The 21,838-nt window shown below is 39.7% G+C and overlaps 2 protein-coding genes across 6 annotated transcripts in view; both read right to left on the bottom strand.

Annotated features, from left to right (window-relative positions):
* The window catches only part of opa1 (OPA1 mitochondrial dynamin like GTPase), a 34,680-nt gene extending 27,774 nt beyond the window's left edge, over positions 1–6,906 (bottom strand). For 2 of the 4 annotated variants that reach the window (XM_075485518.1, XM_075485520.1), the window contains exons 1-6: positions 6,716–6,906; positions 3,146–3,470; positions 2,859–2,955; positions 2,609–2,716; positions 1,617–1,670; positions 79–161 (exon numbers count right to left, since the gene is read on the bottom strand). In XM_075485518.1, coding sequence (XP_075341633.1) covers positions 79–161; positions 1,617–1,670; positions 2,609–2,716; positions 2,859–2,955; positions 3,146–3,470; positions 6,716–6,744 — 696 coding nt within the window. In that variant the 5' untranslated portion in view covers positions 6,745–6,906. The remainder of the gene's footprint in view (positions 1–78; positions 162–1,616; positions 1,671–2,608; positions 2,717–2,858; positions 2,956–3,145; positions 3,471–6,715) is intronic. The other 2 variants (XM_075485519.1, XM_075485521.1) reach the window with 1 other exon arrangement.
* A 1,442-nt stretch (positions 6,907–8,348) lies between these two features.
* The window catches only part of atp13a3 (ATPase 13A3), a 36,749-nt gene continuing 23,259 nt past the window's right edge, over positions 8,349–21,838 (bottom strand). Inside the window, exons 17-34 of one of the 2 annotated variants that reach the window (XM_075485516.1) lie at positions 21,513–21,632; positions 21,388–21,405; positions 20,902–21,055; positions 20,475–20,595; positions 20,040–20,164; positions 19,559–19,719; positions 18,644–18,772; positions 18,477–18,556; positions 18,230–18,272; positions 18,011–18,120; positions 17,575–17,671; positions 17,395–17,467; positions 17,063–17,240; positions 16,710–16,888; positions 16,531–16,619; positions 16,185–16,265; positions 15,291–15,383; positions 8,349–13,479 (exon numbers count right to left, since the gene is read on the bottom strand). In XM_075485516.1, the coding sequence (XP_075341631.1) occupies positions 13,282–13,479; positions 15,291–15,383; positions 16,185–16,265; positions 16,531–16,619; positions 16,710–16,888; positions 17,063–17,240; positions 17,395–17,467; positions 17,575–17,671; positions 18,011–18,120; positions 18,230–18,272; positions 18,477–18,556; positions 18,644–18,772; positions 19,559–19,719; positions 20,040–20,164; positions 20,475–20,595; positions 20,902–21,055; positions 21,388–21,405; positions 21,513–21,632 (2,049 nt within the window). In that variant the 3' untranslated portion in view covers positions 8,349–13,281. The remainder of the gene's footprint in view (positions 13,480–15,290; positions 15,384–16,184; positions 16,266–16,530; positions 16,620–16,709; positions 16,889–17,062; positions 17,241–17,394; positions 17,468–17,574; positions 17,672–18,010; positions 18,121–18,229; positions 18,273–18,476; positions 18,557–18,643; positions 18,773–19,558; positions 19,720–20,039; positions 20,165–20,474; positions 20,596–20,901; positions 21,056–21,387; positions 21,406–21,512; positions 21,633–21,838) is intronic. The other variant, XM_075485517.1, reaches the window with a different exon arrangement.

Genomic DNA, 21,838 nt, shown 5'->3' with positions numbered 1-21,838 from the left:
TGAGTTGAATGACATCATTGTTGTGGCGCAGAGAGCAAAAAAAAAGCTGAGACGTGTCGACTGTTTGTATAAACTTGCCTTTTTGTATTGCTTGTCACTGGCATCATGAGAGGCTGAAGTTGAAGAATCGGAAGCTTTTAGTGCAGGATCACTTGAAGTGTCTATCAGCGGAGACATGACAACCCGAAAACAAAGTGTCATTAAAGAATAAATATGTCCCATATAATATGAGGTTAGGAGCAAATGATGCATGTCGGAGGATTCTTCAGTAAAGCATGCTGCGATAAGCAAAACAAACACCACTGTGATTCAATTCAAATGTTTGGAAAAGTTTTGCACTGAAAATGAGTTTATAGGAAACCCATGAAAGCCATTACACGGGCTAAATGTACCTCTTAGGGGCAGATACAAAGCAATCCAGTCAGGATAGCAAATTCTTTCATGATCCATGAATTACTGACAGAAGCAATGGACTTGCTTTCTTTTGACTTTACATTGTATTTTTTGTCACAACAAATAAAGTTGAGCAGAGAATGTTGTAATCCAAAAATATAATCTCCAAAAGTGTCACAAATATAATCCAGCTGGGATTCTTAGCTTCAAAAGCATGCGATAAAGGTTCATCTACAGGTTCTTTATGTCTTTACTGTTGACTGAAACTTAAATTAACACATTTTCATGGTTTAGAAATCCAAAGGTTTTTAACTGAAAATGCTTATCATTACTTTGGCATTACTCAGCATCGAAGCCTGCTTTTAACTGTAAATGAGGCAGGTCTTTACTGAAGTGTTTACACTGCTAAATATAACATATATGGCAAGCAGGATATATATCGTTTAAAAATCCACTCACAGTAATGGAAAATACTTTCCCGAAGCCATTAAAAGGTACATAGAAAGTTAGGAGCGAAGGCAAAGAACCAGGGGTGCTCCTTTGCTGTTTCTATGACTACATAGTACATTTTCCAAACATTTGTGTGTTAATGACTAAAGGCAGAGAAAGGTTAGCAATGAGACTGTAATTAGAGAAAGCAGAAACCCATACCGGTCAGGTGAGAGAAAGGGAGGAAGTCAAAGGAGGCAAAAACCACACAGATAGGAAAATATACAGCCAAAGACAGTCAGGTTAAAAAAAAAATAAGAGAAAAGGAAAAGGGGGAGCATACTACAGGCAAACAACGACTTCCTGCATCAAAGCACTCTCTCCAGAAACCTTTTAGAACTCTCTTTGAAGCTTTTGTGCTTTGAAATGAACAACACATAAGAATAATAAAAAAAAAAATCATAACCCTTCGAGGTTTAAGAATTTTGACTTAGCAAACAGAAGTCAGCAAAGAAGTTATAAAAACTGACGTCTGCTTAAATCAGAATACTCCTAAAATCACTAAGTTCAAGATGAGGCGCTTTAACCTTCTACAAACATTCGATTGAGTAAAGAATCTGCGTAAACAATGAACGAGGCCACTGTTGATGGCAGCATTCGTCTGCAACCTGGACAGATGGACCAATGCCACCTTCAGAGACTAATCTTTTCAACCCTACCAACGGCATGGCGGCCACAGAGACAGAAGGAAAAGAGGGGAGTGGGCAGCGCTACTAAATGCGGGGTTTACACACCTAACAACAGATGCAGACCAGAGGCTCCTTTGACTTCACTACCCAAACTCACACCTGCAAAGAATGTGAAGGAGGACAGGAGGGGAGGGGAAGGGGGAGACAGGAAGAATAACACAAGATAAAAATCATAAAAGAAAGAGGCAGAGGGATGGTGGTCAAAGCAGGAACATGGCTCAATGATGAGAATTATTAAAAAGCTGCTGCTGTGCCAGAGCTTCAAGTGAAGTGGTCAGTTAATGAGAAAACATGTAAACAGACCCTTGATGAGACTATAAATGATCATTTTGTCATTACCAGCAAATCAGGATTTACTCTAATTAAAAACCTGTTGTTGAATGCCCAGAGATTTGTGGAATGAATGATCTGATGGTATTACTTCATCCGTTTGCGAATGTGCCAAAATGACCCAAAATCACCAGTTCCGCTGTGAACTGATGGAATAAATTTCGGTTAAAGCCTCTGAAAAAAGAATCTTGGAGTAAGATGACCAAACACAATTGCATGTGGTGTACAGAACTGTACTGTGGCAAAATGACTTATTATAGGCGGCATAAAGCAATTTCGAATGTGGTGAAATAATGAACATATCTGATGTGGTATCAGTCCACCAAGAACAGCAGCAGCACCATTCATTTGATACCATCTGCAATAACAACTCTTTGTGACACCATGTTACAAAAGCCAGTGCACACAAAATGAAATGTTTGAATTTTGCAGATAATAACCACAGCCAAAGGCAAGAGGCCATAGCAAAGCAGAAGCAAAACAAAGCAGGCTACTTCTGTATATCTTAAGTCACTAAGCTGTAGAAGAGACCAAAACATACGGTACTTGAATGATGGTAAAGGTATGAAGGTAGAGGTCAGGTTTCATTTAGTTTAAAAAGGTAATCCTTATTCCTATAAAGACCTAGACACACTGATATCTACATGTTTGTTTTATTTAATATTCAGTAACTTTATGTAGGATCTGTTGATACTTTGTTTACTCACCAGGGGTGAGGAGGCTTTTAAGGAAAGTGAAGTTCTCTCCTATCTTGTCGAAATCAGGGAGCAGTTTGGCAATTTCTTCCATCTCTGGTAGAGCTTTGGCCAGTTTATCTGTAAATGAAATTAGATAGGGGGTCAAAGGGAGAAGACTAATAGTCAGGAGTTGTATCTTATGACACAGCTGTCAATGTAGGGAATGAGCACATTTATTGGAAATATGATCAGTTAATAACTAAAATTAAAACACACTTACCAAGATCTATTTGTTCACTCAGTTCCCAGACAAAATCAGGAATTACCCAGTTGTATTCACTAAAATCAGGCAGCATATCCTTCCACTCATCATAGGTCTGAGGATAGGATAAAAGAACACATTTTTGGTATCATTAGCCCATTTCTTCTAAGCATCAGTGTACAATCACAGCTAAAATGTCACATCACTGCATTGTAATCATTGATGGAGAGAAAATGAAAAATAGGTAGAATTCAGTTTAACTTAAGAGAGCGTGCAACAACAAAATATTACTACTTGACACTGACCTTCTTAGCGGTGTACCCTCCTCCCACCGCTGAGCCCAGCAAAATGTATCTGAGCTTTAGTAGTCGAGTTGCAAGGCGCACCACCCAGAAGTTGCGTTTCTGTTGGTAGCTACGGCCACCTGAACCCGGAGGGGGCTTTGGAGGTCGCATGGGCAACCGAGACATAGAGGTATAATATCGGGCTGCTGTACGATGAGGAGTGCGCTGAGGGTTAGCGTTTCCCGAGTAGCGATGGTGGATGGCACGGGACAGAGGGTGAAGCTTCTGCAGCGGCACTCGAAATCTTATCCCCATATTGGTAGAGACCAGGTTCCTACAGGCCATGCTGAAATAAGGGAGAAATGTAAAGCTGTGATAAAACGAGGGAGGGTAAGCTGTAGTCAAAAAGAGGGACAGGGGCAAGGAAGATTAGAATAGTTGTGTAAAGCTATGAAACCATCTGGTGAACAGTGAGCTATTAGGGACATAATAAGAGCGTCCAAGTGAGGCTGAGTCTTTTAAAAGTGGAGATGCGGATGGGTTTGCCATGTTGTGCTATGCATGGGAAAAAAAACAAAAAACAAAACTGGATATGGGTAATATTTCTTAATGTGAAACGACAAAAAACAGGTGCATAATGTACTTCAGACATTTAGATACTATGGAGATATCAATGTACACACAATGGCCCTCATTTATCAAACTTGCGTAAGACGAAAAACGTGCGTAGGTCGTGTGTACGTTCTTTTCTGCGCATAGGTTGGCATTTATCAAATCCATCGTGAACGCAGGAAAGATGAAATCGCCACGACAGGTCTGAGGCCGTGTACGCACTTTTCCATTTTGACTTGCGGTGACTGCAATACAGCAGCGTCACTAGTGCGTGCTCAGGAGTCGCAACAAATAGGTTAAAATGACAGACTTATCACTTTAAAGAAGGCCCATGTTTTATTTGACTTCCACATAAATATAAACATAAACGCAAATTAAATAAATTAAACAAGTACAACTCCGTAATTGGGAGAGTGATGGCTCATTAATCAACCGTGCACCCTCACACCGAACAAGAGAGGGGCTTTAACACTGCGCATTCGCGCACGCGTACCCCTGTGGAGAGGTGTATATGGCTCCTAAAGCTGGATCTGTCTCTCGGCTGTGGGGGGAACCCTATCCGCCCGAAAAGGTATGCAATATTATTATTGCATGCGGAGTGCCATTTCCAGATGTACATCCAGAGGACCCCGCACCCAGAGATCCCTACCACCAGCCTGCACAGCCAAGAGCGCTCAGGAGCAGAGGAACTTATTCAGCGATTCTGACTTTCGGTAAGCATTCTGTTATTCAAGGAAAAAAGAAAGGAGAACAACGATTTCTTTCAGCATTTATTCTGTGACTTCAGTGTTTCATTTATGTCTTTCAATGTACTGTCGATAGATTGCACGGTGTGTGTTAAAGCCATCATCCACTTCACGATCTCTGTTTGTCTTTCTAGGACCTCTGTGGTTAACACGGCTGGCCGGTGTGACGCTGCAGACCGGGGGGGGGGGCAGAGGCAGGCAGACGCCTCGGATGTTGACGGGCCGCGTATTCGTCGCGCGGGTCAGGTTGCCCGGATGCCATTTTGGATTCATCTGTGAATGAAAAATATTAGTTTGATTAGGAAACTCATTTGTGTTGAAAATTAAAGCAACTGTGTTATTTAAACGTCTTGGGTGTGCAGTCATTCTTACCATTCTTGAGCTCTAGCATGGGCGCATCAGTGTCAAGTTTCCCTGGCACGCCCGATGAGGACGTAGCTCCGATCACGCCAGCCACCCTCTCCTCCAAGGCACTCAAATCCAAACCTGGACCCCCCCCCCCCCCCACCCCCCACCCCCCCGCCCCTCCTCCCGTTTGTGACATGCTGCGTCGGAGAGCTGCGACCTTCTTTTTTGGCCAATTTCATATCGGACCACTTCTTCCTGATCTTACTGGAGAAAAGGTAAAACATCGCTCAATTTTAGATTTTATTTAATCTGGAGTTTATCACATTTTATTGACCATCACAGTAGGGGAAAATACATACCTCGTCCGGTCTGCGATTTACATCGCCAACGCTGTTGACAGCTGGGACGGCTGTCAACAGCGTTGACAGCGTTTCTTTGCCGCCTTTCGTCTATCCATGTCGCAAACTCTAGAGGTGCGGCCTCTCAGCCCCGTTTTGTAGAAGGCGTGGTTAGGATCATTACGATGGATTTCAGCCACCGGATTTATCAACAGCCGCTCGGTCTTACGATGGGATTGGTGTGGTACGCATGTTCTGTAAATCTCACTTGAACCTCTGCGTACGACGAGTTCTCCGCTCATATCTACGATGCTTTCTACGACGGCTTGATAAATGAGGGCCAATGTGAGGCTGAACAATACACACGGTTCAAAAGCCAGCATTCACAAAGGTATAGGCCCTCATTAGTGGACATGGCTTTTTTATTCTCAGGAAAGGCCTTGCTTGTTCCAGCAAGGTAACGCCAAACCAAAGATTAAAATGGGACGGTTCCATAGACAAATACTTAAAAATGAAAAATAATAATAAATGAGGCCTCAGACAGTCAATCAAGAATGGTTGAAAAAAAAAAATTAAAACTACAATAATTGGTCTCCTGACATCCTAAAGGCTTGTAAATTGCTTTGTGTTTTAATTTAGAGGTGATTTTATTCAGAGGCTCAAACTTTTTTAAAAATCGTTGCAGCAATCAATATCACAATGAGCGTACATTTTCCAAAAACAATAATATTTTCTGAGTTTCAACACTTGGTATCTTTACATTGCATTAAGTCCAATAAATGTGGGTTTTAAGAGGATTAGCATGTCATTGCTTTCTAAAAAATCTTTTTAAAAATTTATACTTGACATATTGTCCAAATATGGCAGATTTCATATTTTCTGGGCTACGACTTTATCACTGGATGAAGATTTAACCTTCTGACGGAAACAGAACGAAGAAGACTAATATCAGAAACAATATGTATAACCAGCTATCAGTCTGTCACACCAAAGTGAAGCCATCAGTTACATACTGCAGGCACTCATTAGCGAAAAGAAAACGGAACATAGCTTGAGCTTGGGATATCACTGCATGTCAACAACAGAGGTTGACATCCATGACACTCAACCAAACACTTTCCTGCGCGTATACCAACATTTACCAAAAGTCACGTTACTACAGAAATCTGAGAGCAAGTCAGCTTGGTTTCAAGTAATACTTGATTACCACGTCTAGATTTAATAAGAATGCACTGACAAACCATCTGGATTAGCTTCTTAGCCGGTCAGTTGGCTGGCTAGTTGTCACGTCAAACTCCACACCAGCACAAATGGAAACACCAACAGCATTAAAAAGTTAAAAATGTCAGTGACAAAGTGGGCGGACAAAGCATACTCTTAACGATAAATATTCCAAATATGTGTATTTTCCCTCTAGATCAGCAGCTAACGATATCTACACAAAGCTAGCCGTCCTCAACTGACATAAGGACCCGCTACTTATGCTTTCCTTACACTACAGTTAGCACTAGCTTCGTTACCATTACCTTCAGCAAATAGAAACTCACCAGGCAGCTTTGCTCCCGACACGCAACATGGTGCTGTTAACAGTGGATCAACGTCAATCTCTTATAAATTCACTCTTCAGGCACAGTTGAATTCATCTTTCCAAATGGTACACATTTGCTTGCCTGTTATGGCAGCTAACTAGAATGCTAGCTAACAAGGACACAGCCAGAATGACAGTCCACTTCCGGTGAACAGTACAACATCCAAATCAGTCCTGACAGAAAACGCTTCCGTAAATTGATTCCAGTGTATTGCGACATTTGTGGAACTTTGCTCGAGAAAGCATTTTCTCTTCATCTGAGTCATCCTCAACATTATAATCCTAGGTCCCCTAACCTGTCCTTTTATTAGGCAAGTAAGTAAATAAATAAAAAGTTTAGTTCTAAATAGTTATAGAGCTCAACACTTTATGATACAACTTTACCACTCTGGAGGCATACCGGAGACATAGAAGACGACTGATAAGTGCAATTTGAATAAAATGGGTGTGGTTCATAGGGTGTAAGAGCAAACTGCAGTGAAGATGTGGTTTAAGACTAACAGAGTTTATGCTACTCGTGATGATCCAGACCCATTTATGAAGACGATCCATTAGGTCCAATGTTTAACCTGGCTCAGATAACACAAAGTGTGTATGTAGGTCAATAGTCTGAGACAATTACTCAATACACTTCATGTATTTTTATCAAGAATGCTCCACTGAAATTGGAAATGAGTACTTATACTAAAAGAGTATTATTTTCAGTCCCCTTGTCTTATTTGACAGCAGCATTCAAGTTGTATGGACTTGAATTGTGTATTTAAAACCAATAACTGATCACTCATAATTCTACCATGTTCCAGTGACTTTCTTGTGAGGTCAGAAATGCTAGGCTCCCTTAGTCTTTAAGTGCCACCATTAATCTTCAGAGGTGGTTGAGGTCGGGTGACTGAAGTCAGCATTCATTGGTCTTCAAAGCGTTGATGCATTTGGCCCACAGGGTGTTGCTCATCGACGACAATGAAGCGCTACGTCATTTTGTTCAGGGTGGAGTAATTTCAGGGCACCTGTGGAACTCCAGAACAAGCAAAACGCCATTGTTCCTCATCACATTTCATTGTAGGTTTGATACATCGCCATATTTCTCTCACGGTCATCCCATTGGAATCTTGCTTCCTTTATGCTGCATCTGTGATGAAATTGCTTTCCAATCCCTTTGTGAAAATGCCTTGATGTGTTAGCCTATTAATGTTAGGTGTGCCTGTTGCTGCTTTGGATACACCTGATATTAAGTCTGAAAAGCTCTTCAATGCTGAAAAAAACTATTGGATTTCTATCTATACTCGTGATGATTATGTCAAAGTCACACATCACTGTTTGAGTACAGGGTATCTTCAGCATGTCATTACTTTGTGTATTTTCTATGACACTTGTGTATTTTTTGTGACCACTTGACATTTAACAGGTGCTGCACAAACTTAAACTCTTTGAACAGGTGAACTCGATCAGCAATATGCCTTGAATGTGTGTGAAATATAGGCAACTTGAGACTTCCTGTATTGACCAATGTTTCACTCTTACGGGGCTTTTCCTGCATCATTATCACATTTACACGCACATGGAAGTAAATGACTTGAAGACATGCAGCGGGCTGCTTTAAGAACATTTATTGAAAATAAATCAAAAATAAAGCTATGATACAATCCTCAGAGAAAAAGAAAATCAAAATAAATAAAAAATAAATTATAAAGTACAAAAATTTTCAGAAAAAATGTACATCTCTGCCAATAAAAAGAAAACAACATACACATCAGGTGAGCCTCTTGGTGAGGTGCAGAAAAATAAGCACACCAAATAAACTGAGCTGAACTGCAGGTGGACTATAACAGTACTAATAATATCAATGATTGGTGAATGGTATATTTTGCATTCAGTTTGGCTTTCAACTTTTGTTTATTTGTCTTTACAAAAGGAAACGGTTCCCTGAGGAAACAACATCCACGAGTCATTTACCCAGAGGCGGATTCAATCTGAACGCCATGCAACAGTTTGTTTAAAATACGTCATGTGAGGACATGTGTGTATACAGACCGTGAACAGTCTGTATACACAGTCTGCTGTACCTGTAGAGGTTTCATAAAAATCCATTGCTTTGACAAAGCTGTGTCGTAATAAAAGGCAGATTTGTAGCACTGAAGAAAAGCAATAGTATATTTACATGTTGCACATCATTTAGTTGTTGGTTTTTTTCTGCTTGAAGATGCATACTTGTTTTGTTCAGAGCAGCAATATAATAATTTCTATAATAGCCCACTGATGCTGAACTGCAATGCTCATTTGCCTCCCAATTACATTTAACATGGAAGGCAAACTAAGTTTTAATCCTGTCCAGACTAGACATTCAGTGGGTAATCAGACAAATTGTGAATGTACCAAGTGGTGGTGTCAAACTTATAGTTGCTGAATTCCCTTCTTGTGTCAGATTCTTTGATGGATAAAAACCATTGTGGCATAAGAGAAATGAAAATATGGGTAACTCAGAATTTGGAACTCCAAGTGGAAAATCTTTTGCGTTGAGGGTGCTTAAAATCAACCATATTTCCATCTCTGAAACAGACATTGGCTGCGTTTTGTTTACCCAAGTATGTCAGCCAGACTTTGCAAAGACTGATTTAATCTGACACGAATGCCTACAATTCATGTCCAAATAAAGAACCAAGATTATACAACGCCATCATGAAAGCAAAAGTACAAATAAATCGGAAAGACAGGAAAAAAATCAAAAGCAGACAACTGATTGTAACACAGTACCAAAACAGTAGAAAAAGACACGCCAGCCCTTTGATAATTCAAAAACAATACATTTTTATAGCTAAATCTTCAGAATTTTATGCACACACTAGAAATGTACATCTCTTATGTACAGATTTAACTTCGAATATTATTAACACCACTTAATATCCACCTCTAATGTGTCCAATCTGTTGCAGATATGAACATACACCAAAAAAATTCTAACATTTACTCTGTTTTTCACCTTTTCTTTCTTTTTTCCCCCCATTTTTTCTTATTTTCAAACCAGTCCAAATATGATGAAATGTCTTTGGGAATCAAATCAATTATCATAGTATTGCATCGCTTAAAATTTAATCAGAACAGCACATTCAATATTAGCCTCAGTAGGTATCTAGCGAAAAAGAAAAATAAGGAGCGTCACTGGAACACGATGCCCTCGTGGAACAGTGTAGAAATCAAACAGAAATAAATTGTGACATCACGCTGTGAGAGAGTCACTCTGTCAGTCAACTGTACATGTCAAAGATGCAACAGGTCAACATTTCTATTCCGAATCCAAAAATAACCAACAAAATAGAAAAAAAAAAAAAAAAAAAAACACACAATGCAACAATGAAAACTAAATCGCATTTGAGCACTTTTAAGGACTCATTTATCAAATGACAGACAATGATGCTCTTTTTATAAGGAGGAACCTTAAACTCTTGCCATTATTAATATGATATAAAAGAATCTGTTATGATTATGTTTTTTTCTATATGAAATGATTGATAATCAATGGAGAAGATAAACATAACGCCTCATACATGATAGTGTCAGACGTAAGAACTTATTTGTCCAATTTTGCTAGAGAATGAGAAGCGTAATATTGAGGTTGACATTTTTTTTGTTTGTTTTTTAACATAGTGACACTATGACTGAAACCTGGGCAGAAAATATTTAAAACTTTAAAATTCATGAAAGGCAGGCTGCTATGCAATCGTTACAACTGAGCAGGCTCTTGAACGTCAGCGGTCGTCTTTGTTTTTAAAGTAACGTGTCATTTCGAATCGCTATTTCAACATTTAACACCAACTGTGATGGCTTTAAATGTTGCCGCGTAAGTTTGCCGTTTTCCCAATTCAAAGGGCTCATAGTGCAAATGAAACGGTGCCTCTACTGTACAACAGTTTGCTCAATGTATCAGTGAAAGTGGAAGCTTTTTAGATTAATCAAATTTCCACCATCAGTTTTTTCTTTAAGAAACAAACCACAACTTCTGCAGCTGATCTTTGTCATGCGAGTCTCTTCAGGGTGAGTGTTCAAGGATAGATTACAGTTATAGTTTCACTTTAAAAGCCAAAGAGCAGTACACTTAAAATATAGCCCTTAGCTCTACACAATTAGGATATGGATAAAACATAAATACAGCTTTACTATCAGCGTCCATCTTTCATAAATATTCTGGAAAAGCCAAGAGCTCCAAGCAGATGAGATGCAGAATTCCAGGTCCTAAATCACTACAGTATTACACTTTTAATAAGTCTTCCACAGGAAGCAATCTTGCTTTAAAGAAAAGAGCAAATTCAAACAGTAATGACTTTCTGGAGCCAATCTGAAAAGACTCTAAAGACGTATGATGCTATGATTAATACAGTGCCATGCGTGTGGTTAACCGTTGCTGATGCATGCCGTTTCTGGGGCAAACTGACGTTAATGTAAATGTTTCTTAGTCCGACAGTAACGTTGTAGACTTGTAAGAATATTCCTAGAATTACAATCATCAGGTTTTCAGAACTTGACGATAGGCAGCTAGCTTCATGCAAGTCTTTGTGTGTTTTCTGCCGACAGGTGGCTCATTGATGCGAAAAACGAGTATAAATAAATGCAACAAAAGCAAATGAGTGCGGAGAAGTTCATTACACGAGAGAAGATATTTTCTGATAAACCTAAAAGTTTAAGCCAAATTTGCCTTTTATGAAATAGAGACAAAGGAATGAGTTGTGACCGCCAGACCTATAAGCGTATGATGCTTCCCGCTGATGTATAACATGATAACATTTAATGTGTTCCCATAATATATGAGCATTAATGCCACTACTGTTAAGGTCGATGAGGATTTAGTCGTTTGTTAAGGAGGTATCAGGTTATAAAAACAAAACAAATATATGTCTAAACATATGTATATAATATTCAGAAGTGTTAGAATCTATGTTCTGGAAATAATGTTTGTCCTTAATTTCATGGTGATATATGAAATATTCATCATTCTCCATTAAATCGGCCAACAAATCCAGTGTGGCAAAAAAAAAGAAAAAAGAAAAAAAACAATACTTTTTTTATTTCTAGAGACTCTGCCACAGAGACAGATTGGGATCAAAGTGCACCAGTAGATTTGTCTACCTCACGGTTTAAGTCGTAAGCTATAGAGTATGTATATTAAACTTTACGCCTATTCATATTCTAAATGAATTATAGTGGAAAATGCCATCTTTTGTATTGTTGTCAATCTGTGATAATTAGTGATGTGATAGAGCATTTTGTGATAAAGTCATGCCACTTTTAAAATCTACTTTCCCCAGACCTACCTAGCCTACTTACAACATAAAGAATTTTCTGCATGATCAGATTTACAGATACTTTAAATAGGCTTCATCAGCTCTAACGAAAAGAAACAAACACAACACAAAGACATGACTTCTCACAGAAGAACGGTGCCATTTCCAACCCTCTCAGAACCTGTTCATTTCTAGATGCCTTTAATAGACAGCAGGATATGCATATTTTGGTGATTACCTCAAAGTGTGATGATGCACTTCTCCCTTGGGTGTGCAACTGCACAAGACACTGACACCAGACATGATAAGACTCCGACAACGGACTGAATGCTGGTCTCAGATGGGTAATTTTATGGTTCCCACGGCCATCATCGTTAAAACTACATTTTGTCCAGCTCTCTGTGTTATCTGAGGACGTACCAGGTGGCGAAGCTCAAACGTTAATATGACTCGATGCATATTAGTTGTACAAGACCACTACACGGTAGCAATCCGAACCTGAATTACTCACATCAGCAAAGAGATGGAGACGTCACTCAGAAACACAGAGTGGACAGCTTTACTGCAGTTTGATCCATCTATCCATTATTCCATCCATCAACAGAATCGCTCTGCTTTAAAGTGCAACCGCTTTTCTTTACCTCATTGTCCTCCAGACTTTTATAATCTATCAATCTTTTCGCCCATCTTTTGTCAGACAGGGCCAAAAATACAAAACTCTTTTTTTTTCTGCGCTTCTTTGTGTTGCGTTTCAGTGCTCTCTTAAAGACTAACAGGAGGGTAAAACCATCAAATTACTTAGTTTTGTCATTTTTTGACAATCATAAAAAAATAATTACCTCTGGCATTAATGCCCTCTTCGTATTTTCTAACCGAACGTGTGCCCGAGAGTGTAACTCTGAAGCGTACTTGGGTTCTCCGTTACAACCTCTTTCAGATAAAAATGAGGGGATGTGTTTAAATGAGATGTAACCATAAGCAAATGAGACCTGAGAGCTTTGGTGGGGAGGTGGGGGTGGGGGGTGGGGGGTGCCAGACAGAGAAATAGTACTGTGAAAGCTAAAATGCTATTTCATTTGGTATCTGTGTGTAATCCTAAACTTTTTGTAGTTTTGGATGTACAAACCGTTGAAACTAGCAATCATCTTTACAGAATTTCACTAGCTTGAATATTTTCCACTTAACAAACTTCCTTTGCATGACCCCTGTATGAAAGCTGGAGATTTGACAGTGCTTGTGGAGTATGGGGGTGCTAGGAGTTGATTATGATTCGATTAGTAGAGCCATTTTCTGGGCGGGGCTTGGCCTCAGTGGTGGTAGTTGGCTTTGGGGGCCAGTCGGGGTCCACACTGAGCTCCTGGGCCAAATGCATATAGCGTGCTTTGGGTGTCATCTTGCGAGGGCAGCACAGCCAGGACAGACACTTGTATGCTCGCAGGTCAATCCCCCCCTGAAAATACCATGGTGGTAAAAAGTGAACACAATTAATAGAACAACTAGAAAAAAAAGGAAAAAAAAGGACCAAAGGGGAGAGGTGCTTTCTTACTTTGGTCAGGGTTTCTAAAACTTCACGACCAATCAGGCATTTGCATGCTGCTACATCTGTTGCATGCAAATAATAAAACTAAAGAGGATCCAGTTGGGTGATACACAGGCACGTTTCATGCATGCAAGTCATTCAAAACAAAATTTAGCATGATAACAGTTTAAACAGTGAGCCTACTCCTTAAAAACAAGCTCATGGCGTCAAAGATCAAACAAAGGATTCCACGATAGATCTTCACAGATTGGAGAAAAAAAAAGGAAGAAAATGGGAGTATTTTGTTTACCAACCCTTCAATTCTAAAGACATTTAAGGTGAGGCTCAATTTGAATCAAAATGTCCTCGATGGGAAACGCTGATAGTGCCGAGTGCCACAGATAGCTATGACCTAAAAGAGAAACTAAAAGCTAAGCGCAGCAAACGGACACTTTCAGAGTGGAAAGTGGAGGCACAGAAGACAGAGGAGTGAGAGTCGCAAACAACAGAAGATAGCAAAGGCTAACACAAGATAAGGCAGCCCTGTTTACAAAGAAAGTTTGGATGCTGAGTGTAAAAAATAAACAACAGAATGCAGTCAGTGGAAAATCATTTCACTTCGATTGAAAATAGTTGAAAGATTTGGTTGTTTTTGACATGTGCAGTAATGAAAACCAACAGGGACACTAATTAAAGCCTGGGCGGTCCTTCTCAACTTCAGCCCAGTGGATGCAGTGTCTGATTTCCAAAATGAACTCTGCATCTTAAATGAATCGAAATTTAAAGTACAATTTTGACCTACATTTATGGATGCAGCGATGAACCGTATTCACACAACAATTAGGGAGGTTCATAACCCATTTAAAGATTTCCCTACTAAAACTGTTATCACTGTCAATATCAACATTATTCTTAGTAACTGGGCCCTTTGTGAGTTTCATTTACAAAAACAACGTTCAAATAAACATGATTCAAATGACCGCTTTCTGTTCTTATTTCCATTTTTAAACAGCATCCCAGCTTTTTTGGAAACGGGGTTGTAATTATGTATTTTTGCAGTTATATTATTTCCTCTGCAGTGCGTAAGGTGTAAATCTGTATGGCAGCATATCCTTAATTAACAAGTAATGCACAGTGTTAGCTGAAAATATAGAAACTAGACATTAACTCTGCACTTACAGTAAGTGGAGTCACCAGAATGAAGGTTTAATTTCACAACAAGAAGGCTGAGGATGCTTTACAGGCCATTATGCTTGGAAACTAGTCATTTCTCCTGCTGCCTCTCATTTGTGTGGGAGATGGCTTGAAAATAAATTGTGCAATTATTTGCACAGTTTCACCCCATGGCCCTTAAACTGCTTCTTGCTTCAATGTCTTGTCCTTCTGCTGTGTGACCATCAACTTAAGGAGAGAAATTTAAAAAGGGCAAAAACAAAAAACTAAATTTGGACTTTGCAAATGCCCCGCGGTGACCATCGAACTGTTCTGTTTCAGTGACCTCAATGAGGAAAACCCTTGCCTTTGAGTAAAAGTTTAACTCATCAAGCCCTGAATCAGAGGTGCACAAGAAAGGGAGTACAGATAAGGATGAGACTTTGGTCTCATATGCATGTGTTGATAAGCAGTAGCATTAGAAAGGTGTGCTCCGTTAGAGACATTAGAGATAGAAGTAAGGACAGAGAGGAAGAACACCACACACGAGACGGAAAGGGCTAGTGAAGAAGGTGTCAGATTTTCCCAACCTGTGGTGTCGGGCCAGCAGGGGTGACGCCAAAGTTGCCCTGTTTGTCTCTGCTGAACACAAGCTTCCATAAGACGATGTCAAGGATGATGGTCTATGGAATAGCGCAGTGGGCAGGGGAAAGAATTACAGACAGGCTAATTTGATTTCACATAACTCCTGGTATTTTCTTTTCTCTTTCTTCTTTTTCAGCTAAGGCCTTTCAGCAGATTTTTGAGCCAAACTATATCAAAGCTTTAGGAGATCATGTATGGCAACTTTTTCTTCCGTTAAACAGGGTGTTATTCATAAAATGTGAGGTAGAAAACAAATTAGTAAGAGGAAAGCATATGGACACGGTCTTAGAATATTGAACATTTTTGATTATGCAGAACAGGTTCAGCTGAAGTAGTTCATTCACTTTAATATTAGTGGAATTTGCCCTGGTAGCTCAGGAAAAAGCAACATCTGAGATGTACGCTAAGCAGTGCGTGTACGTGAGGGCAGCCATCATAAAAGGAAGGTGGAGATAGTGATGCTGTGCCGCCGGGTGTAGCAGGTCAGGATAAACTATCCATTACTACAGCTACACAGGAAAAACTACTGTATATTCTTAAAAGGCATGTGTCAGTTCAAATAAAGTTACACTAGACAGAAGTGTGTCATTTTGAGATAATTTTGGAAGCCCCACAAATGCACACAAATCATCAAAAAAAGTGAAGTCACATTTTTCTGCTGTTAACTATTGAAAATGCCACGTCTTAAAACGGAAACGTATTTTCTTCTCATAACACAGGACTTATCCAGTTGTCCAGCTAAACAAGACAAAGATGAGCACATTGCATGAAATAAAGGAAAAAAGTGAACACGACAAAAACATCGACTGTTACTGCAAATGTTGTCGTGTTGGTCTTACCTCCACCACAGCAGACACAGCGGCATTGACTAGGATGATCAAGAAGAGCTTTACCCTCCAATCAAAGGGGACACAGACAATCTGTACAGACCAAGAAAAGCTAATCACTGAGCTGACAAGAGAAATTCATGAAGTCAAACTATGACCGAGACACTACTTGCTTTAAAGCTTTATGTGTATGCATCAATAGAATAATTCAAGTCTTCCTGAAATAGCAGACTCTGCCTTCATATAAAACAATAATTAAGATAACGATCGTATGAATGAAGTATTTTTCTATTCTATTTGGTAAAACAATCTAAAGTCTACGGCAGAAATGACGCAGTAATGGAATATATTCACCTACCTCTAGAAACTCATCAATGCTTTTAACAGGGTGAAACATGATGAACAGCAGGAAAAAATACAAAATCACAGAAGACAGCACGAAAGGCCCTGAGGAGACAACCCAACCGCAAACATTACAATACAAATGAGGAACTATTTTAGCAGACAACTATCAGTGTTCAGAGGAGAGAGTCTTACAATTCTTGTAGCTAGGCTGTCTGAAAGGTTTGCCTTTTGAGAAAACGATGGCAACAATGAGATACTGGAAGGAGGAGACATAGAAGAGGCTGGTGTTCTCAAAGTTTTGGATGTTGTGGTCGTCCACTTCTGTCTCGTTGAGGTCAGACAGATTCAGGTGTGATGTGTGGTTGCAGACGCTGAATGAAGACAAAGTTTGATTCAGGGATAGTCCAAAGACAGAAACCTAACTTTGTGTGTTTTTCAGATGTCATATCAAATCGTGCAAGAACAAATCACGACAAAAAAATAGCGTTGTGATGTTTTTGTGCGTTGGCTGCTGGACATTATAGAGTACAATAGTAGGTGCTCACTCTGTAAGAGGTGTCCAGGTGGTGTACCAGGGCTGCTGTCGAACCCAAAGGAATGTGATGGTCTGGAAGCCCAAGCAGATGAGGATCTGGGTCAGCACAGAGAACAGCAGAGGCCCTGAGATCAGTCCTGATGGGGGACGACGCGGTACCAATTCTTTCCACGCTGGGTTCAGACTCACTGAATAGGAGCAGGAGAAATGAGGAGGATGGGCAGAAAACAGATCCAGCATCGGTTTAGAAAAGTAAAAGCATGAGGCAGAATACATTATTTAAAGTGGTTTGGAGAAAAAACAAAAGCGTGACCTTATCTTTGTCAGTTTTGCCGTACTTACTGGTAAAGACAATCAGGAGAATGATAGCAATGTCGATGAAGAGGAACTGGAAGTCTCCAAGGTTACTTAGAATCTAAGACAAGAAAAAAAGATAAGAAAAACAACAGAACAGATTTGTAAATACACTTGATATCTCATCATTTCACAGCTGATATTGACTGACGAGGCCACATTCCGTACCGAGTACAGGAGAGTGACACTTATGTACTGGATGATACTGTAGAGAGCCATAAACTTGAACACACAGAAGGATGTGATAAGAGCAGCACGTCCCTCCCTGTAAAGAGAAGCAAAAACTCTTTCATGTCTCTAACCAACATATCATTTTAAAAGTGTGACATGTTTATCTGTGGATATATATAACGGTACACTATCGTAGACCCATACCATCAGCACTCTAATAAGCTGATAATGTTGTATTTTTCAAACCCACCAGCAGAGAGGAAACCTAATGTTTACTCTAAAGGGCATTCACCCTATATTCCAACACAAAATTCTATAGTATATCTGCTTAATTAAAAGCTAATTTCAATCTAAATCCTTGGAAATTCACTCCTTTTTGTTAATTTACCTATTCATGGTACAGTATGTATGTAAGAGAGAATGAAAGTAAAACCTGATGAGGCTGGGGACACATGAGATGTTGGGGGTCTTCGAGGTGAAAGGAGAGGCTACTGAGGCTTCAAGCTCCGACAGAGAGATCCCACCGTGCGCCCTCTTAAGAGCCTGGGAGAGGGAGCACATAAAACGGCGTTTACATAGTGCATCCAGACTATGACCATCATAAGGAGTCACCGTTATATCAACAGTACTATTAATGTACAGCTGTACGTACCCCGCAGTCATTTGCTCCGTCTCCGCACATCCCCACAAAGTAGCTGCGAACAAATAAAAAATTATTATTGTCGATCTACTTGTTCATCGTTTTTCTAGTTTCAGGTTGAGGTGGAGGGGTGACTCTACACCTCATGATTAAATGGCTCACAGTATCAAGGAGGTCAAACCGGAGATACAAAAGCCTTTTGTGTCATTGACAGAAAACGCTTTCAGAGCAGCATCATGTGTTTTACTTCAATACTCACTCCACTCCCTGCAGAGCCTCAATCAGCTGGGTTTTCTGGTCGGGCGCCATTCTGGCAAACACTGTCCCGTGCAGCACGAGCTACAAGGCAGAAGATGGTTTTGGTATTTCTTCTCTAATTCCAGAAAACGTTTCAGAATGACTTTCAGTTTGATTTAAGTCACCTACCTTCTGGAGCATATCGGGGAAATGCTCTTCAATCACCGCAAATGATTTTCCGTTCATTGCAAAGTGGTACAACTCCTGGGTTTTGGGCTCATCTACGTGACACACGTCCTCTAGGCTTATGTTTATTTCCTGTTGAAGTACGGATTGAATTTAACACATTGGAAGATCCAGACGTACGGTACTTGTAACTATAATTCTTCCTATAGAACCGCTGCTGTATTCTGCCCCATTATGTGAGCAAAGAATATTTCTTTTAGTTCTATACACTGAGAAATGTTTTAATTGAGACGGATATTCTAGACGAATATAAATTTCAATCTCATCAATAAACAAATACATTTTAAACTACAACAAGCACAGATAACTCTTATTGAGCAGATATATTGATAAATGTAGATTTTGGTAAGTTTAAAAGATAATTCTTCCAGAGTTTTTAGACAAAATCAACTTTCAGTCAACATATCAAGCTGCCAAACTAACGTGTTTGAAATTGACATACTCTACACATGGATCTGTAATAGTCTTTTCAGCCATTAAGCCAGGTTCACACCCATGAACCCAGCCTTAGTGTTGAAATTGTGCGCCTGTTTCCAACCTTTTGTTGTGTGTCTTGAGTGTTGATGCCTCACAACAGGCCTTTTCACACCAGACAAGGAGTGACTACAACGTACCTTTTTTTTTTTTTTTTTAAACAATCGTATAGAGACCAAAGCATCCAAAAAAAAGAGGTTCTGACACCGACAGCATAAATGTGCAGTTATATGTGATGTAATCGATCCGTTTTACAGGTCTCCACAGCAGCTGGCAGCGTATTCAATCCAATTGTGCAGGTCTCGCTCCCATGGTTCATATAAAAAAAGCCAGGCCTAGCTGTTGTGATACCTTAAGCAAGATTTTACTTTAACATCGGTTCACCTCAATGCGAGTGGTCTTGCTGGGTTTGTCAGAGTATCTCCATGAGATCTTAGCGGCTTGTCCATCATGGGGAGGTAGGGCGTCAGCAATGATGACCGTGTCCTCAGGAGGGATCATTCCACAGTCACGCGCCACAGAGATTGCTGTCAGCATGTTGTCACCTTGAGAGAGGATGGTGGAATAATACACAAAACCCAAAGTATTCTCATTATGGTTTCACATTAGCGATCAACAATTCACCAAATCTGTCACCTCAGAGCAATCCACAATGCTCTCCTGGATGATTAACAGAAATAATAAAAAGATTAAATAAATATAATTATTATTGGTATTATTGCATCAGAGTTGAGCTGCTTGTGAATTGAAAGTTGATGAAATGAAACCCCAAAGCCACTCAAAAGTGACACCATTAAAGGTCTGAGGACCGAAGAAGCAGGAGATAAACATGAAGCTTCGTTGCTAAATACTAGTTTGTTTGCACCTGTAACCATAACAGTGCGGATGTTGGCTCGACGAAGGTCCTGCAGCACTGCTGGGGTTTCTGCCTTCAGCTTGTTCTGCATTATGATGAGACCCAGAAACTCCATGTTTGCCTCTATGTGATCCCTAGTTCAAAGAGAAACACACACATTTCAAATGTAACACAGAATAAAACCATCTCAGGTTCCTTTCTTTCCTTTACAAAAATGGAAGCACAGAAGAGATCTTTGCTAACATAATGGATCTTAGCAAAACAGATAAAATATCTATAGAAATCACATACAAGTGAAAGTCAGTGTGACCATTTAATGTCAGCAGTGTCAAAAAGAACACATCTTTTCAAATGCATAAAAGGTGCAAATGATTTGCCAAGTTTCTGTTTAACTTTCTACGCAAACATTTTCAAAACAGAGTTGAATATTATACATAAAACTACCTGTTGATGTTCTGGACTTTGTGCCATGTGAGTCTGGATTCGAGTCGACGATGAGCCAGAGCAATCACTCTGAAGCCCTGCTTAGTGTAACTCTCCAAAACTTCTGCAAAGTTTTCTGGCACTGCAAATGAAATATATACCATTAGCCAGCAAATTAAGCTAACCACAGTGTTTGTTTGATATATAACACAAATGATTCATTTTAGAATGACTTCATTTTTGGGGACACTGAACTCGCAAAAGAAACAAAACCGAAACTGAGCAACATTTTGATTCCTCCCCCCCACCCCCATAATCCTTACTCCAAATCAATAGGACAGATTACAATTTGAGGCACTGAACTGCACACATTTATCAAGACAGTGAAGTGAAATCAGATGTACATTTCAGTGGTCCTCACATCAGCTACAGTTTCAGGACACCTCACCTGTTTCTTTCTTGCAGAGACTAGCCACCACCTCTGGTGCCCCCTTCATGTAGGCGTCCATACGTTTCTCTCCCAATAGACGCGCCACCACCGTCATTCTCTGAAGTGCCGAGGAAAAAGGAAACTGCCGCACGATACCTATCTCATATGCTGACTGCACATTCACACACACAAGCAAAATAAAACTATTTTGAGTTACTGTAAACAGAAAAGATATCAAAGACGTACATCATTTAAATGCAAATGAATATTGTACACAAAGGCCGATTATTTGTAAAACTGAGCTCTTCGTTGACAAAAAAAACCAAAACCTATTTCACATATACATAACATAGAAAAATGTATCAATACCAGTTATTTTTTTATATATTCAAACATGTCAGCCCCTTAAAATAAACAAATGCCTGAAGTCTAAACAAAGGAAAATGTTTATTCTCAGTTTACATTTAGGTTAGGATGCATTTAATGTTCAAAAAGACAACTTACTGAAAGCTCATAGAGTTCCTGTAATATAGAACAGAAACAAAACATTAGATGACATAAATTATCCTTTCCTCAAGACTTTGAGTGAGATGGCAGAAACAGCTTAACAACTGGGTTGCTGTACATACCATGTCCTGTTCTGGTGACAGAGCGGGCTCTGGTGGCAACAGCTGCTTTGGGGGTCGAACTACAGTGGGCATGATGCGATTGTGGAGGGATGTTTCCTCCTCGGTGGCCTCCTCCAGGATCTGGAGCACAAAATCCACAGAAAAAAAGAAAAAGGGAATTAAACACAGAAGTATTAGAAGTACAGAAGTAAACACAGGGAGATTAGACGGGAGATTGGACCGAAAAACAAAAAGTTTTCAGTGTAATCTGTTGGTTTTCTTAGCTAGGAAATTGTTTTTGAATTGGGTCTATATGAACTAGGGCCGGCACGGTATATGTATTCGTA

Source organism: Odontesthes bonariensis, chromosome 15 (assembly GCF_027942865.1).
Source record: "Odontesthes bonariensis isolate fOdoBon6 chromosome 15, fOdoBon6.hap1, whole genome shotgun sequence".
NCBI classification, from domain to species: Eukaryota; Metazoa; Chordata; class Actinopteri; order Atheriniformes; family Atherinopsidae; genus Odontesthes; species Odontesthes bonariensis.
The sequence above is the reverse complement of the archived record's forward strand: the minus strand, read 5'-3'. Positions and strand labels throughout refer to the sequence as shown.